The sequence below is a fragment of the Mesocricetus auratus genome, unplaced genomic scaffold (assembly GCF_017639785.1).
Source record: "Mesocricetus auratus isolate SY011 unplaced genomic scaffold, BCM_Maur_2.0 Super-Scaffold_100676, whole genome shotgun sequence".
NCBI classification, from domain to species: Eukaryota; Metazoa; Chordata; class Mammalia; order Rodentia; family Cricetidae; genus Mesocricetus; species Mesocricetus auratus.
Genome location: NW_024429266.1, coordinates 50023442 through 50042247, shown reverse-complemented (window position 1 = coordinate 50042247; position 18806 = coordinate 50023442). Strand labels below are relative to the sequence as shown.

At 36.6% G+C, this 18806-nt stretch overlaps 1 protein-coding gene across 1 annotated transcript; it reads right to left on the bottom strand.

Moving 5' to 3' along the window:
• Positions 1 to 1781: 1781 nt before the first annotated feature.
• On the bottom strand, positions 1782 to 18748 carry LOC101831136 (complement factor H-related protein 2). Its single transcript, XM_040737038.1, has 6 exons — positions 18676 to 18748; positions 14863 to 15057; positions 13891 to 14067; positions 13441 to 13446; positions 6988 to 7164; positions 1782 to 1996 (listed from the first exon to the last, which is right to left on the bottom strand). The coding sequence occupies exons 1-6, from the start codon at positions 18746 to 18748 to the stop codon at positions 1782 to 1784; spliced, it is 843 nt and encodes a 280-aa protein (XP_040592972.1).
• Between the last annotated feature and the right edge of the window lie 58 nt (positions 18749 to 18806).

Below are 18806 nucleotides of genomic sequence, written 5' to 3'. Positions count from 1 at the left end.
ATTTACTGCTTCCTCCTTTTTCCACTGAGAAAATAAAGACAAAGTTAATCAGCCCATTTGCTCATGCTCAGGGAAAAGCAAACTTTCCTGAAGGCCTGTGCAGCCACTGAGGCCAGAGCACTGGAAGGCACCAGGTTTTGTTTCTTTTGCAAATTAAACTTAGACCCTCTTTGACTTATAGTCCTAAGTAATTGATGCTAAAATTTTCTTCTAGCATTTTGGCTTATTGCTGTGTGTGTAAATCTTATCTGCCTTGCTGACCCTGAGAAACTTAAGCCTCACATTGTATTGTAAAAAGAATTATTGTTGCAAACTTTTATATATAGCTACTTGGGGTAGACAAGAATTTGAGAGACAAAGAAACAGAAAGGAGAGTTAGAGAGAAAAAGAAGGCAAGAATTGGAGAGGCAAATAAATGGAGAGATAGACAATAACAGGGAAATAGAACAGCAGGAGAGAAAGAGAACAGAAAAGAATAAGGAGCACGCAGAGGAGCAACTGTATGTTAGTCAACTTCTTTTTCCCCCAGATTTTAGCTCCCTCGCTTACTTGTAGTTCCTTTTTTTAAACCCTGAGTGAAAATTTTAGAAGCTGGACTTTTAAAGTTTTTTATAGGAGAGATACTCTTGTGCCCAAATTCTGAAACCCCCAAATCACCAAGAGGCCCATTTCTATGCAAAAGCAAAGAGTATTTTATTGCAGATGTTTAACAAGCTAACACCATTAGCTCGGGCCCTTCACCCCACAACCATGGCGAATGGCTAGAGAAAGACCCCAAGCAACCTTGAGGCAGGGATATTAAAGAGCAGCATAAGGGGAGTATCTAGGGGTATGAAACAGTCTCAGGATTGGTGTGCTTCCAGATTTGGGTGACCCACCCTGTGTTGATTGGTCAAGTGGTTGTTATGGTCCATAGGCCCTCCCAGGGCAGTTGCTATGCTCTCTACATCACTGTTGTGCACTTGTCCATAAAGCACACCCAGATCTGTAAAGCACAGCCCCACCATCTAACTTCTGATTGGTTCCTTGTCACGAGGAGGGCATCTGACCTTAGTGACCAGGACAGGAGTGGCAAGGTCATGCAAGCACATGTTAGCCTGTAATGGCTGCTAAAATGGAGGACTGGTCACTACACTCTCTCAGCCTAGATACACAGGGGAGGGCCTCAGTCCTGCCCCAAATGATGTGACAGACTCTGATGATCCCCCATGGGAGGCCTCACCATCTCTGAGGAGTGGGTGGGCATGGGATGGGGAGATGATGGGAAGAGTAGGAGGACAAGAGGGATAGGGAACTGAGACTGGTATGTAAAATAAAAATTGTTCTTAATTTAATTAAATAAAAATGTATTATGCTGCAATCACTTTTATTCATAAGTAATGTTAAGTATGAGTTTTATAATTACATATTTTTGACATAATCCTAATTTGAGGATGAATCAATATGCTTTCTGTTCATCATGAATCAGAACCTTAGATCAAAATATATGGAGGCAACCTGTAGAGATTTTGAAAAGTGATGGGTAGACACAGAAAATGAAGTAATTAAATCTATGTTCTTGCCATTGATTATTGTGTCAGGGCACAGCAATTCTGGTTTAGGAGTTTTGAATGCACTACTTTGCAACTGTGGCAGTGGTCTCTCAGGTTCCAAGTTAATCACTATATATCAATACAAGTTTATACTAGAGAGAAGAAATGAGTTAAACAATACTTTAAATGAACATTGAAACTGTATTAGTAATAAGCATATTTATTTCTGATCAAATGTCCATTCATTCTTTATACCAACAATGTTTTTTTTGAGCAACTGGGAAAATTGATGTGACCATCAATGCACTTTGTACGGAATGGAGGAGATGGATTTGTCGGCTTATATCCATATTTACACACAAATTCAACATAGGCCCCAGATTGGAAATATAGCTTTTGGCCTTTTCTCCATTTGAATGTTATGTTATAGATATTCATAGTCTCTTCTGATATTACACATGGATCTGAAAGAAAAAATCATCAAAAATTTATTAATACATAAACCTACAAAGGCTCAATTGTCAAGCATTATTCCTTAAAGATTTTTAAAAGCTTTATTAAATCAGCACATAGAATTATTTCATATTGGATAGCAAATGGTGTCAAAACAATGTTTTAATGTGATAATTAGATTTCAACAACAATGATTCCTAATGTCATGAAATAAGACACTTAGATTTTAGGGACTGAAGGTTGTTTGCATTGATTTAGGTACTGTGCAAAGGTAAAAAAAATCGAACCTTGACATGCGTATGATATTCAGACCGAATGTGTACACTGAAAAGTGAGCATACTGTGAGATGAGTATACTGAAAAATGCTGCTCTTAGAAAGGCAAAATTTATTTATTTATTAGCAAATAGAATGTTTGTTCTTTTTTAGTTTAAATTAGAAACAACTTGCTTCACAAGTCAATCCCAGCTCCCCCTCCCTCCCCTCTTCCCTGACCCTTCTCTGCCCCCCCATCCTCATCCCATACCCCATCCTCTCCCCAGGGAGGATGAGGCCCTCCATGGGGGATATCCAAAGTCTGCCATATCATATGGGGCAGGACCTATCCCCTCCCTCATGTGTCCAGACTGAGAGAGCATCTCTCCATGTGTAATGAGCTCCTAAAGTCCATTCATATGCCAGGAACAAATACCGATATACTACCTAAGACCCCATAGATTTCTGAGGCCTCCTCGCTGACACAAAAAGCCAAAATTTAGCTATCTGCATAATGTTCATTATTCACTCACAAAGTTGTAACTATTAATAGTGATTTTGTATTATGAATTTGATTTTCATATTTTATAAGTAAATCTTTCAGATTACCACACTGGATAAATGACTAACCTGTCTGCAAAGCAGCTTCCACTACCACAACCCTGGCACCTGGCCTTCCTTATATAGAAAACCAAGAGGATATAATACCCAAATCTATGCTGTCTCCAAACAATTCATATAGTGCTGCCATCCTGTCCCACAACACAACTGATTATACAATACTTCTAAGGCTAGGACTAAGCAATGCAGAGAGGATGCCAAAGTTCCATAACCACATCTCTCTGCTGAGGGTTTCAGAAACAATGACCCTTGTGATAGCAGATCTGTCAATTATAGTTTCTGAGAAAACCGGCATCATTTTCCATGAGCCACCACAGTCACTATAGGAGTCTTGACATAACAATCACCCTGCACCCTGTGCTGTATACCATATACCTGAGCTGGTAAGTGTTTTAGTGCAAAAATTGTCTTAAAAATTTGTTTCAAAGCTGGTAAGTGGTGGCTCATGCCTTTCCGGAGGTAAAAACAGGCAGATCTACAGAGTGAGTACCAGGACAGCCAAGACCACATGGAGAAACTCTCAAAAATAATTGTTTCAGATATTTTAGAATTAATCTTTTAAAAATAGATATACAACAAAAATGATTTACAGTTTTAATGAAAATCAAAATGGTACATTATATAGGCATAAGAAAAATGTATCAGAAATCTTACATAACCACAAAAAAGCTGAAAGCAATGCTAAATATTAAAAACACTGTGGGAGGAATCCTAATATTCAAACTCAGTTTATAATCAAAAGCTATAGAAATGAAGGCAGACTAATACTAGCATAAATATATTCAGGTATATCAAAGAACAGGAATAGCAGACAAGCTATGACTGCCAATTTGGGAGACAGGAGACAAAAATGTGTTCAAAAAAGAGAATGTATATGATGTGGGAAGTCCTGTGATTATGTCAATAAAGCACTGTTGGGCCAATAGGGAACCAAGATAGGTGGTACTAGGAGTCCAGGAGGACTCTGGGTAGGAGAAACACGGAGAGTCGAGATGTAACACCATGGGGTAGGAAGCCTGGAAACTTCTCCGGTAACAGACATACTTAGATTAACAATTATGGGGTAATTACTTAAGTCAGAGCTAGCCAGTAAGAAACAAGCAAGGCCCTATAGACAAGTATTGCTGGAAAAGGAGGATTGCTAACCATAAAAGATTGAAATTAGAATTTTATCTTTCACCTTGAAACAAAATCCATTCAGAATGGATCAAAGATCTTAAATTTAAATAATAGACAAATCACTGAAACTTTTAGAATAGAACATTGGACATCCACTTCAAGATACTGGGATAGATAAGAACTTTTAACTATAACACCAGCAGAACAGAATGTAACACCAAGTATCATCAGATGGAACTATTTGAAAATACAGTTTCTGCATAGCAAAGGAAACACTCAACAGTGCAAACTCAGCCTACAGAGTGGGAGAAAATCCTTATCATCAACACTTCAGGAAAGGGTCTAATACCTAGACTCTACAAAGATTTAGAAAACTTTAAAACCGGCGGCTGGAGAGATGGCTCAGTGGTTAAGAGCACTGACTGTACTTCCAAAGGTCCTGAGTTCAATTCCCAGCAACCACATGGTGGCTCATAACCACCTCTGATGCCCTCTGCTGGCTTGCAGACAGAAGATTGTATATATAATAAATAAATAAAATATTAAAAAAAGAAAACTTTAAAACCATGTAAACAAGACTATCATATAACAAATGTCCAGATGAACTGAACAGGTAATTTACTTTCAAGTTTCTTAAAATTTAAGATTTCAGAATGTTTCTTTGGGGATACTTAGAGATGATCCACCAGAATAAAATTTATTGCCTCCCAGAAAATAAAGGATAATTCAACCCATATATATTAATAATGTAGTGAATTACACAAATTGGATAAATTATAAGTGATTATTTTAACAGGTATAGGGAAAACACATGATAAAGCTATTATCAAGATAACATGTGACTGAACATTTTAAGCATGTAAAGGAGAGTACTGCAGAATCATCAAATGCCATAAATGGTATATACACCTGACATACCTGTGTCCATCTCCTTGTGTATGCAAAATGCGCTAAAATTGACTACATGCATCAGACAGGAACAGACACAGACACTCACATCTGTACCTTATGTAGAGAAAGAGTTTAAGCTGAAGGTTTCCATCAAATTTCTCTGCTCAGAGCTCAGAGAATCCCAGAGGAGGAGGTGGAACCATTAAGAGTCAGAGGAATTGAGGACACCAAGAGGACAAGAGTCTGAGAATCAACTGAGCAAGGAGCATGTGAGCTCATAGAGACTAACGTAGTAAATACAGGACCTACATGGGGCTAAACCTGGTCCACTACATATTTATTATAGCTATTAGCTTACTATGAGAACAAGTAGGTCTCTGACCCTTTTGCCCAGTCTTAGGATGTTTTTTTTCCTGTTGAGTTGCCATGTCCAACATCAATATGAAAGTTTTAGCTTCATCTTATTATAGTTTATCTTGTCAAGTTTATTTATCTCCTAGAAGCCTGTTCTTTTCTAATGAAAGACAGAAAGGGAATGGATCTCTAGGGAAGAGGATATGGGGAGGAACTGAGAGTAGAGGGATAGAAAACTCTAATCAGGAAAATTGTGTGAAAAAAACATTTGTTTTAGAAAATGACCATATGACCAGGTGTTGGTGGTGCAAGCCTTTAATCCCAGCACTTGGGAGGCAGAGGCAGGTGGATCTCTGTGTGTTCAAGGCCAGCCTGATGTTCAGAGCAAGTGCCAGGATAGGCTCCAAAACTACACAGAGAAACCCTGTCTCAAAAAAAAAAGGAAAAAATGACTATATGACTGTCAAAAAGAAAAAGTTGTCCATTCTTTCAATCATTTTTATGTAATATCAGATTTTGAATTATAATTAGGAAGATAAAAATATACAATTATTGAGGAAAGTGTCAAATCATTCTTATTTGAGCATCATGTATTTCTATATAGGTAAATCACAGAGTTTCACACAAAATATAAGCACTGAAAAAAACTGATTAAATAGTGATATGCATTATAATTGTTAAAATCAGTATTTTCCTATGGAAAAATTCCATTTTGTTCTGAGAATTAATAATAAAAACAAGCTCATTATCATTAACTTGAAAAAATCATCTAGCAATGAATTTAACAACAGAAGTGAAAGACTTCAATTGTAACTATTAGTTAACTGGTGAAAGAGTCTTAAAAGACAAAAATGAATACAGAGAGACCCTGTCTCATAAAACCAAAAAAAAGACAAAAATGGAGAAATTTAGTATACTAATGTGCCAGAAGAATTACTATTAGTATTGATATTAAAATGCGTATGTTCCCCATACCAAATAGCAACCCCAATTGCAACACCAATAACATTTTTTATACAAATGACAGGGAGAACCTAAAATTTTAATTCAAGTACAAGACAACTAGAACTTGAGCAAATATAAAGACAATCTGGAGATAACATAATACATTATTTAAATATAAACTGGGAACCCTTCAGTAACCAGAACACAATGACTCTGGTATGAACAAATTAATGAGAAAAGAGATTCGAGAAATTTAACTAGGTGTCTATATATAATTCTTCTTAATAGAGTTTCCAAACATATGTTGGAGAACTGATAGCATATTCAATGAATAATACAAGGATAACTGATGTCCACACGGAGATGATTCTATTTTATTCTTGTCTCTCATTCTAGGCAAATACTAACTCAAAGTCAATCAAAGACTAAATGTAAAAACAAAACCCTGAGCCTACAAGGAAAAACAACAGGGAAACACTGTATCATGAAACTGAATCTCCTATGGTCTATGAGAATGAGGTATCACATAAACATTTTGGTGGTCAGACCACTCTCCATTTCTGCATGTTATTTTCTTGTTGCCCTGCAGTTGGTACAAGGACTAGCACTGATATTCAACTCAATAATGAGTAACATGAAATTTTGTTAACTAATTTTGTATAAAAATCTATTAACCTTGCTTTATTCATATGTTGATATTTGGCAATCATGCACTTGATAAAACAATAATTACAATGTATGAATATATCATTATAAAGAGAAAAATATTGCAATTATGAAATTGACTTTCACACAATCTAAGAAAACAAGGTACTTGCATAAACATTTTGGTGGCTCAGACCACTCTCCATTTCTACATGTTATTTTCTTGTTGCCCTGCAGTTGGTACAAGGACTGGCACTGATATTCAACTGATGATGATGGTGGATATGCTGGTAATGGGAAGGAAGTGATATCTCCATTGTCAGTAGGTGGAGGAGGCCCACATTTCCCTGCTGAACATAAGAGCAAAGCATTTGAGTGTATGAGAGATCAAGTCAAAGTACTGGGTCAAGCAGAACCAAATAAAGTACAGTACTAAGGACAATATCAAGGCTTTAGTTATTTCCGTCTACAGAAATGATTGCTTGAAGAAAGCTTAATCACATAAACTGAGAAAATATGCTTAATTTTGAAGAACCTCTGAAAAAAAACACTGAAAGAAAAGATAAAAATAGTTAAGTAAAATATTACCTTAGCTGAGCGGCATGGAATGTATTAATAACTGGTACTGTGATTATGACAAACACCTCGAAAAGCATCTTAAGTAAGAGAATATTTTCTACTTGGTTTTTATTTGAATTAGAAACAAGCTTGTTTTACATGTCAATCCCACTTCACTCTTCCTCCCCTTCTCCCATAACTACCCCTCCCCCCCATCCCATTCCCTTTCTGCTCCCCAGGGAGGGTGAGGCCTTCCATGGGAGATCTTCGAAGTCTGTCATATCATTTGGAGCAGAACTTAGACCCTCCTTTGTGTGTCTAGACTGAGCGAGTATTGCTCTATTTGGAGTGGGCTTTCAAAATTCATTCGTGTACTAGGAATAAGTACTGATCCACTACAAGAGGCCCCATAGATTGCCCAGATCTCTAAACTGACTCACGTTGAGGGGGTATGGATCAGTCCTATGCTGGTTTTCCAGCTATCAGTCTGGGGTCCATGAGCTTCCCCTTGTTCAGGTCAGCTGTTTCTGTGGGTTTCTCTACCCTGGTCTTGACCCCTTTGCTCATCACTCATCCCTCTCTCCAACTGGACTCAAGGAGTTCAGCTCTGTGTTTAACTGTGGGGTGTCTACTTTTGCTTCTATCAGCTATTGGATGAAGGCTCTAGGATGGCATATAAAGTAGTCATCAATTTCATTATTGGAGAAGGGCATTTAAGGTTGACTCTCCACTATTGCTTAGAATTTTAGTTGGAGTCCTCCTTGTAGATCTCTGGACATTTCCCTAGTGCCAGATTTCTCTTTAAACCTATAATGGCTCCCTCTATTATGGAATCTCTTTTCTTGCTCTCCTCTATTCTTTCCCAGACTCAATCTTCCTGTTCCCACATATCGTCCTCTCCCTCTCTTTCTCCTTATTCCCCATTCCATCCCCAATGCTCTCAATTAGCTCAGGAGATCTTGTCCCTTTCCCCTTTTCCAGGGGACCATGTATATCTGTCTTAGGGTCCTCCTTGAGAGGATGTGAAGAAAGGGGAACACTCCTCTACTGCTCTTGGGAGTACAAATGTGTATAGCCACTTTGGAAATCAGTAGGGTGGTTCCTCAGGAAAATGGGAATCAGTCTATCACAAGATCCAACAATTCCACTCTTAGGCATATGCCCAAAAGATGCACATTCATACAACAAGGACATCTGTTCAACTATGTCCATAGTAGCATTATTTGTAATAGCCAGAGCCTAGAAGCAACCTAGTTGCCCCTCAACTGAAGAATGGAAAAAGAAAACGTGGTACATTTACACAATGGAGTACTATGCAACAGAAAAAAAGCAGTGGAATCTTGACATTTGCAGGCAAATTGATGGAACTAGAAAAAACCATGCTGAGTGAGGCAACCCAGTCACAAAAAGACAAACATGGTATGTAGTTGCTCATATATGTGAGGGGGAAGTCCTGTACATTTGTCAATAAAGTACTGTTGAGCCAATAGGAATCTAGATAGGTGGGACTAGGAGTCCAGGAGGATTCTGGGAAGGAGAAACACAGGAATTCAAGATGTAACCGCCATGGGGTAGGAAGCCCGGAAATTTCTCCGGTAAGAGAAATACCGGGTAAATACTTAAGTCAGAGCTAGCCAGTAAGAAACAAGCAAGGCCAACAGCTTCATAATTAATATAGCTTCCTGTGTGTTTATTTGGGACTGATGCGGCTCTAGAACCAGGCTGGCGGGAAAGCTTCTCTCAAAGAAAAAGCTTCTTTTTACATATATGGATTTTAGACATAGAGCAAAGGATTTATATTTGGTTTTGGCTCACAATTTGAGGGCATGGTCATTATGCTCTGGAAGTCATGTTGGTGAGAACATGAAGCAGCTGTGTCAGACAGCAGACAGATTATAGCTGGTGCTCAGTTCAATCTCTCATTTCTATGAGTCAGAGTCTTCAGTCCATGGAATGATGTTGCCCAGTGTAGGGAGTGTCTTCCCAATGCAGTTAGCCCAGTCTAGTAGATGCTCACAGACATACCCATAAGAATGTCTTCTGGGTGATTCCTGTTGATAGTCAGTACCCACTGTTACACTGAAATGATAAGTGTATGGTGTAGATTGGAGGACATCATTATTAGAGGATAGGAAGTCTCCCTGTTTAACTATAAGTCAAAGTTCTGTCTTTTCCTCCCATTCCCTTTAAATCAATTTCCTTACATTAAACAAGACAGTGTTTTTCTCTGAGATTATAAAATCAGACACCAGTTGACATTTTTTCAAAGCCCACCACCTCAGCTATTTCTCTCATCTATTTATGAATCGTGATAATCTATACTTGTTTATTCTCCATATCATCAAATTATGGACTAAAACATTAGGTTTAGGGTGTTCTCTCAAACTGCACTGTTGGTGTGTTCACTATCCTCACAGCTTCATGAAGATAATATAAACCAGCTCTAGAACACATATAACTTAAATGACAAATTAAACTATGCAAATATTTTATTTTTAACATCCATCTGAAGGCACCTCTCTAGCTTCTTTTCACCCTTTACCCTTCCTTCTGCTATTCTCTCTACTTTATATAACCCTTTTGTTTAAGGAAAGAGAGTGATATCAGAGGAGACATGATCTCTTTGAAGTAGTGGAAAGGTACAACTGAATAAGTTATAACAACTTCATTTTAGGTGTGTGCATTTTGTTAATACAAACTATGTTAAATAGGTTTCATTTATTTTGTTCACTATATAGCATCATATAATTCTATAAAAATAATAGTTAAAAAGTGTGATTATGTTATAGGAGATACACTAGTTATCTATTCATTTACTAAAACAGACAGGTTGACTAGCCCATCCATCTTCCCAGAGGTAGACCAGGATGAAATACTGTAAGAGCCAGAGGGGATAAAAGACACCAAGGAAACAAGGACTTGTAAACACTTCAGGCACATGTGAGCTCATTGGGTCTGTAACATTATGCACAGAGCATGCATCTGTCTAAGTAAATGTGTTCCCAGCCATGAGAAAGAAGAGGATATAACCACAGAAGCTATCTCCAATTGCTCACAACAGAAAAAAATAGTTTTCTCCAAGGTAGTCACACTGGATATACAAACAATGCATAAAGGCACGTCCCGTGCCTAGCAGTAGATGGCTAGCCCAAAACAAACTCAATGGCATTTTGCAGTTTTTTAAAAGTCTCTAGCATACTGTGTTATGGTTTGTTGTATGTTATGGTTTCAATGGCTGTGTTTATGGTTTCAATTATGTGTTTCTTTGGGTGCAAATTTGTGTGTCTCTATGTCTAACTGTGTTTCTTTTACTTGTTCCTCATCACGTTTTCTTGTTTATTTTGTCCTATTCCACTTTGCTTTTGTTTTGACTTATTTATATTTTTAGAAGCCTGTTTGGAGAGAGAGAGAGAGAGAGAGAGAGAGAGAGAGAGAGAGAGAGAGAGAGAGAGAGAGAGAGAGAGAAGGAGTGGGTTTAGGATGAGGGGAGAGAGGGATGATCTGGGAGAAGATGGGGAAATGGAGTTCATACACTGCATGAAAAATAAAACTTTTAAATTTAAAATATTTTAAAGCAATTACAAGCTTGCTATTTTTCTGTTAATTATTTTGGTAGATTTAATGATTCCCCCAACTGATGCTATGTTTTAAGCTCCCATGCCAAATAATATTACATTATAAGTCAAAGTAACTTCTGAATTGTGATTAACGATCTTTAGATAGGTGGTTATCTTGGATTATCTGCTATGACAGAACACAGGACAATGGTAGAGACAGGGATATTAAAGGGGGAAATGTTCAAATATGACAAACTACCAAGTTTGAAATTAGAGTAGGATGGTCCTCACCAAACAGTAGAATCTTGCTACTAAAAAGGCAGATGGAGAGAAACCCTCTTGGAGAAAATAAAGAAACCAGGGAGGCCAACACTTTGACTGCAGCTCAGAGACACTGTCTTGGACCTCTCTTCTCCAAAACCATAAGGGAATTGATTTATACTGTTTTACTCCACCAAGTTTGTAGTTTGTAGTGACTTGTACTGGTAGTCAGAGAAACAAATCCTATCTCACCAGGAAAATTATATACCATCATATGTGTGTGAGTGTGTGTGTGTGTGTGTGTGTGTGTGTGAGAGAGAGAGAGAGAGAGAGAGAGAGAGAGAGGGAGAGAGACAGAGACAGAGAGAGACAGATAGAGAGAGAGACAGAGAGGAGGGAAGGAGGGAGAGAGAGTGAGGGACAGAGAGAGTATTGTGTGTGGGTCAAAGAACAACTTATGGGAGTTCATTTTTCCTTCTACCCTGTGATTCTTTGGGCTCAAACTCAGGTATTTCAGGCTTGTCAAAAAGTGCATTTACCCACTGAGCTATCTTGCTGGCCCTCAATAAAGTTTTTATGTTTCACGAGACTTCTAATGCTAGAAAAAAAAGCTTTCTTGTTTTCCTCCAGTAAACACCATGAACTGATGTTTATAAATATATCCCATATAATCAAACCTGATGTTGTCTTTTTCAGTAATGGCTAAAAACCGACAGCCATGATGAAAATCATTACATTTAATTTTTATTTATTTTTTTGTAATATTGCAGCAGCGTTCTCCTTAATGTATATTTGTGCACCAGCTGCACACATGGTATCTTGAGATGTAAGAATATGGCATTGGAAAATCCAGAACTGGAGAGACCAGGGGTTGTGAGATCACACATGGGAGCAGAAAACCTCAGACCTCTTTAGGAGAAGTCAGTGTCCTTAAGAGCTAGTCCATCTCAAGTCCTCCATTTCCATTTTGAACATATGTGGGGTTTAAACTGAAAGAAAAAGGGATTTGGAAATCAGATTTTGCTCTGTTTTGAAACCTTCCCCCCAACGTATTTTATATTATAGCAAAAATAAAAATACAAAAGAGGTAGCCAGATGGTAGGTTAAGGAGTTATCATTGCAAGAGTATCTCTAATCACTAGGGGGCCAAAAGTAATGTTAAATCTAATGCAATATTTAAAGATGTCTATGCATATTTAATAACTCTCAAAATGTTCAAAAGCTCTTCATACATAACATTTGAATCTAATGATAAAAACAGGCATCAGAAAGAAAAAGATAAGAAGAGTAAGTAGAGACCTCTCATACTAGCCTCCCACTCAAAACCTATACCAGGTCCTGAAAATCATCAAAGAGATAGAAACTTTGTAGGAGAAAGATCCCTATGTTAGTGGCAGGGACAGTGAGCTGCAAGACACGGACACTGTGAGAGTGGTTTGCTGGGGTAGGAGACTCTTCACCAGAGGAGAAAGTGTGAACAGGACAGTTACAGCATACACCATTGGTGGGGTTGCTAGCAACCTTGTCACGGATCTTGATAACTAGAGAGTGACAGGGTTTGTATTACAACTCATGTGGGGTAAATTCCTAAAATTTGCACCTTAGCTTTGCTCCTGGGAAGAAAAGTATGAACCATTAGATGATAATAACTTGGAGGAAACAAAATTTGATCATTGATGACCCATTTCACAGAACCATGGGCTGCAAAGATGTGTGAGTGGACCAGCGAGACTTAAGGAGTATTACACCTAAATAGAACTATACTGAAGTCAACTGGAGGTGGTGTTTGATTCTTCCAATTCTGTAATTCTTTTCAAACTCTTCAGAACTATGGAGAGGGACCCCAGAGGTTGCTATTTATAACTACATACAGATGCCTATTTCTGAACATACTATATTTTTTGCTGTTAGTTATTTGCAAGGTGATAACTTGCTGTGTGTGATAAATGCAAAGATCCGTATGTTATTGTTTTATGCAACTCACAGTACTAGTTTGTTATTAGGAAGAGTCACTCTAAACGTATTTGTAGCTAGCAATTGTGACACTTGTCTGACATCTCAGCATTCTGGAGGTAAGGACAAAATGATCTTTATTGATTTCAAGGGAATGCTGGCCTATTAAAGTGAGGGTCAGGTTACCCTGGGATTCAAATAGTACCGCATGGTAAGTTTAAGTTTTGGGGCATGTTTTCATTACATTTGCAGGTCCACATAGAACCTTTAATAAAAATAATTTGTTTGATCAATCACCAGACACTAATATTCATTTTCTAAAGTATATGATTTACAATGCTGTTAATAATGTCAGGAGACCTTTACCCATATAGTGATCAGTTTAAATGATAATACTTTCATTAACATTTCCTCAAAATCTTTTGGGATTAAAAATGTACAAATTACAGTTCATGCTTATAACTCATTTTAGGTCTTTTTATTTCTTGTATTACTATGAATCGTGGTTTTGTGGAGAGAAAATGACTTTATCATGAGCAGTCTGTCTTCAAAATGTACTCATATGATAATTATACTTACTACATTCATATGAATTAGGCACATAAATCAGTACATTTGTATATTACCTTAGACATAACTGTAGCCCAAATAGAAATGGCTAGTGGCAAAACTCAGCCTGCAACAGTGAACTTGACTTTGAACATTGCAGATCATGACAGGATTATGAGAGCACAGTGTTGTACTTACTGATAGAAGTGCATTTGGGAGGAATTGACCAGCCATCTTCAGTGCATGTGAGAGTGCTCTGATTGTTTTCAAGGCTGTAGCCCTGATTGCAAACAACTTGTACAATATCACCTTGTAAGTGTGTTTGTTCTGAAGATGTAGAATTACCATTTTCCACAAAAGGAAAGAAACATAATCCTTAGGAAGAAAAAAAGAAGATTAATTCACAATATGGGAGAAATTAATAGAAACTTAGATTGCTTGTTGAAGTATTTTTAAAAGAATGACACCACTGAAACAGTTTCTGAAACATGCTGACTCCAGATAGTCAAGGATATGAGTTTTCCTCAGGGATGCCATGTCTCAACTTTTGAAATAGATTTTCAAATTAAATATTTTCCACTGATAAACATCTACATATAAAATGGTATTTTTGATATACATGATTTCTTTTATTTCTGAATGTTTCTTCAACAGCACTGACTCTTGCTATCTGCTTCACTAACCTATGTATCCTGTTTCCTCTCATTTTCTTTTAACGCACCTGTCCTCCTGGGGTTTGCAGCACACACGCACTGAAGGATCAATGTATTATAGATAACAAGTCTAAGGATGTAATGAGTTTTGGAAAATACAAAAGTAAAACACCTTTCCATAGAATATTTGTGAGAAAAGATAATTCACACACATTGAATGTATGAAGTGACTTTTTGCATATAAAAATCATGGCCAGGTTTCTATTAAGCAGATGTTTGACATGATCTGTTGTCAAATATATTCTCCATCGACTTTCAATTAGTAATTTTCTTTTGTAGATTACATGTTGATAATATATTCTCTATTAGATTTTCTTAAGAAAATAGCTCATAAAATAAAGATTGCGCCTGTCCCTTCCATAGCCCAACTCTGTGAATGTCCAGACTTCATAAACCCCTCATGAATGTTTTCTCTTTCTTCCCTTCAGTGCTCATCTAAGGACGGGCATTTACTCACTGAGACACTTTGGTGTTGGTGACCATCCTGCTTCTGTGCATGTTATTCGAGTCCAGAAAGAATTTGAAGGAGACGCAAAATTATATTCACAGGAGTAGTAGAAAACCTTCCCACTAAGAACAGGGGAATGTGTTTCATATTTCTTTTCATCATATAGTATTCCATGGCTTATTTTTGGAAAATCACAAAATCCCACTTGGAAAAATAAACCAAAGATAAATATGTAAATACCAATCATCACTGATGAGTCATCAACTAATTTTTTTGTATTTTATGATCATCTAGCTTAAATGGATATAGTTTAAGTGCCTTCTGGTGTATCATTTCATTGTTAAAGAAGGGTGACCTTCAATCTGCTCATAAATAAGTATAATAATTTCTCTATGATATCTACTACTGCGTTAATTAGTCAGCACTCCCTGAGAATGTGATTATTTCAGAATGCTATGATTAATAAATGTGAAGTTATACTTTGGACCAATGGGAATTATGAAGTTTTTGGCAGTATTAAAAAAGGTAACCCAACAGGATGTTTAAAAAACTGACAAGATGCTAGGGTAGAAACCTGACTGCATAGAAAGTTATGGCTGGATGAGAAAGCTATGCTTTGCCATCCTCCATTGTTCTTCTCAATGATGTCATTGACATGTCCACCAGGATTTTCTCTTGTGCATGCTTCAAGGGAGTAGTAAACTGCTGAGTAGGTAGTTTAGTATGATTATATAGTAACGCGATTTTTGTTTTGTCAAGTTGCTCAATAAACCTAATTTCTTTAAAAATAACAAGGCACAAAAAAAGCAGAAAGACCAATCCAATGAAGATAAAATTGTAGCCAAATTTTGCTTGATGTGGATAATTACATGTGGAGTATGCACATATAAAGGCCTACATACATTAAAACAATTAACATGTGAATTGTTAGATCTTATCATTATATTTTACAGTTTTGTACATGTATGCATTTCTAGACTTGTTTCAGGAAAGTTAGTCCACATGACATTCAATATAGCGAAAACATCATGTACTGCTCTTACATATACTTTGCACAGCTTCCCTCATTTTCTATTCAATTTTCACCCAGACTGCATAGTGTATACTTGGAATTTTGTCAACATTTTGTAGGAAGAACCTCACAAATGGCAAATGGAAATTTACAAATATCTTTATTATAGAAGATATTCTCTCTCCGTTTCTCTTTCTCTTTCTCTTTCTCTTTCTCTCTCTCTCTCTCTCTCTCTCTCTCTCTCTCACACACACACAGACACTCACTCACTCACAACCTGTTTGCCTTGCAACCTATTTGCCTGTTTGTGTTTTTGCTTTCTTTCCATGTCATAGTGTGCCCTGCTTGTGGATTTAGGTTCCTTCACAGTTTCCTTCCTGCCTAATGAAGCATAATATATAAATGTTTTTCTGCTAAACGCATGGAAAGTTTTCTGCATATATAAAAACGTTACTTTAGTTTACTGATTTTCTTTTTGTCCAGTATGTGGACAGGTAACAAAACAAAACTCAGTTCACACAGGTATTTGGCTTCAGGCAGCTTGTGATAGATTCATTGACTCTTTTTCCATGACTAGATTCTCCTTCAATTTCTTTTCCTGGGTCTATGAAAAGTCCTTATATCATTCATACAAATTTCATTTTCTTCATCTTCTTTCCTCCTTCCTATAAATTCCTTCTTAACACTATCTCTAACTGAGAGTTAAAAATACGTAGATGATCAGTGATGGTCTTTGAATATCTGACCTTTGATTCTGGTTTACCAGGTGTGCTGTACTGTCTAAAAAGTTGTATGTGATATCCATATTTTCTGTTTTGACTAACGTAGTTTACAAAGGATACAACAAGTCAAAGTAAAATAATAAATTGCAAGAGATGGATAGTTAGGTAGTTGGTATATATACCATATATATATGATAGACAGACAGAATGGCTGATAGCAACATCAAATTGACTCTTCAGAATAACCTGAAGAAATAGATGAGGCAAACTTTTATATAGCAGCCAGGTGCCTTTCTGAAATATAGAGCCATGAGTTTTCCAAGTAGAAAACAAAACAGAAAGGTAACATCAAATTTGCTTGCAGATTTCCCACAGAGACTGAGTAAATATATTAAGGCAGCCATTTGGATTCCCCCCATCTGGATTCCTAAGAAGAGCAGAAAAAACAACTGAAAGCTCAACCAGGGTGAATTTATCTATTGTAGGAAGGGGAGAAATGATTTGAAACTTCAGCTTACTGTTTCAACTTTCCTAGACAATTTCTGTTGGAAGTTATGAGCACCTGGTTTAATCATGTGATCTCTGTCTGCTGCTGTTTGTTCTTAGAAGTGTCATCCAAGAGGACTCTCAGAAGGGAAGTCCAGATGGTTGCCATAACTTAGCTGATGATCTCTCATCTAGTTGCCAGCCTCTTACTTGCTACATATTCTTTTACTCTGACTTGCTTCATTCCTAGTAAACTTATTCAAAATAAAAGGTGTGACTAGTATAGGTCATTCTCCAGACTGTATAAAATACCAGACACATAACATTTACTAGTAAAATATTATGAACTGAGCTAGCTATATTTAGGAATACAGGTACACAGACATACATGCATGCATGCACACGAGCACACACACACCCACACCATATATATATGCATGCAAAAACAACTAGTCATAAAATAGGCCAGGAGTTTGTGAACAAAAAGGTATATATGGGATGGTTTATAGGTAGGAAAATGAAGAAAGAAATATAATCTATTATAAACCTGAAATTTTTTAAAGTAAAAAAATGAAAGCAAACATTTTCTGTTATTTGGCATGATGGACTTTTTCTCTTATTAGGAGGACTGCTTTCTCATGATTACAACTCAAGTGAAATGTTGTAACAAAACAAAATGAGTTTAAATCTCTGAACTAATGTTACAAAATTTGTAAGGATGATTTTAAAAATAATTATCCTGTTCCTATCCTTTTCTCTTATGGAAGAAATAAAGAACTGCATAAATTAGTCTTTGTTTTATTTAAAGATTAGCAAAACAGCAGGAATTTTTTTCTGAAACCAGAGTCAGATACAGTGATGAAATTACAGAATTCAACTCCTTTGAGACATTGTTTGCGATTCCATAGATGTGTTGAAATTGTGAAACATGGAAAGACCCTCTTCAGACACAGTATCAATACAGAGGTAATACAATCTCCTTCTAATTTCTACATTTATTGGAGAGACAGGAAGAGAGCTAATTGTTGGCATTTTGGTGGTTTAAAACAAAAATAAGTGGTCTTCATTGTCTTATTAAAGATATTCCCATTTGACAAAAGATAATTTAATTGAAACAGGAAAAATTGCTCATTTTAGTAACTATGACGTTCAGACTTACTCAATCTGTGAAGACGAAATCAACCTCACACAGATTCACAGATGTTGAGAGTCTGTCCAAACCTTTGTCTTGGTCAGTAGTTTTGTTTAAGTATGATATCATTTTGAAAATTCGTCTTGGTAACATTTATTATTTATGCACTTAAAAATAAATTTATGTTCTCTCCAAATAGGTGATAATCAAACTTTGAAGTTCAGAAAAATATTGAAAACCACTTTTATTCAATTTTCCCTTTAATTGCTTGTCAAAACTGCATCAATAAATAGGTTGGTTTTTATTATTAAATGTGTTTCCTTTTCTCCACTTAAATTATTTTTGTAGTTTATTTTCTATTTCCAGTATTTTAAAATAAAAATTAAAATGAATGAAAATATTCTCATACACACACAACAGATAAATACATCTGACTAGAGAGTATATGTTTCAAATTTGTTTCCACTTACCTTCTCCCTTGGCAGTACAAAACCATAAGGTAAGAAAGACATTGGCTAAGACCAATATTCTAGACCACCCCATCTTCTAAAACCTAAAGCTCTCCAGCTGTGGTGGTAATTCTGGTAATTCTGTCATTAGC

What these genes read in the sequence shown, in the direction of transcription:
- LOC101831136 (XM_040737038.1), bottom strand. Translation starts at nt 18,748, where the DNA reads ATGGGGTGGTCTAGAATATTGGTCTTAGCCAATGTCTTTCTTACCTTA. An exon ending in TTGTACTGCCAAGGGAGAAG is followed by an intron (nt 15,058 to 18,675) that starts GTAAGTGGAAAC and finishes TATTTTTCCAAG; the next exon opens with TGGGATTTTGTGATTTTCCA. An exon ending in ACCAACACCAAAGTGTCTCA is followed by an intron (nt 14,068 to 14,862) that starts GTGAGTAAATGC and finishes TTTCTTCCTAAG; the next exon opens with GATTATGTTTCTTTCCTTTT.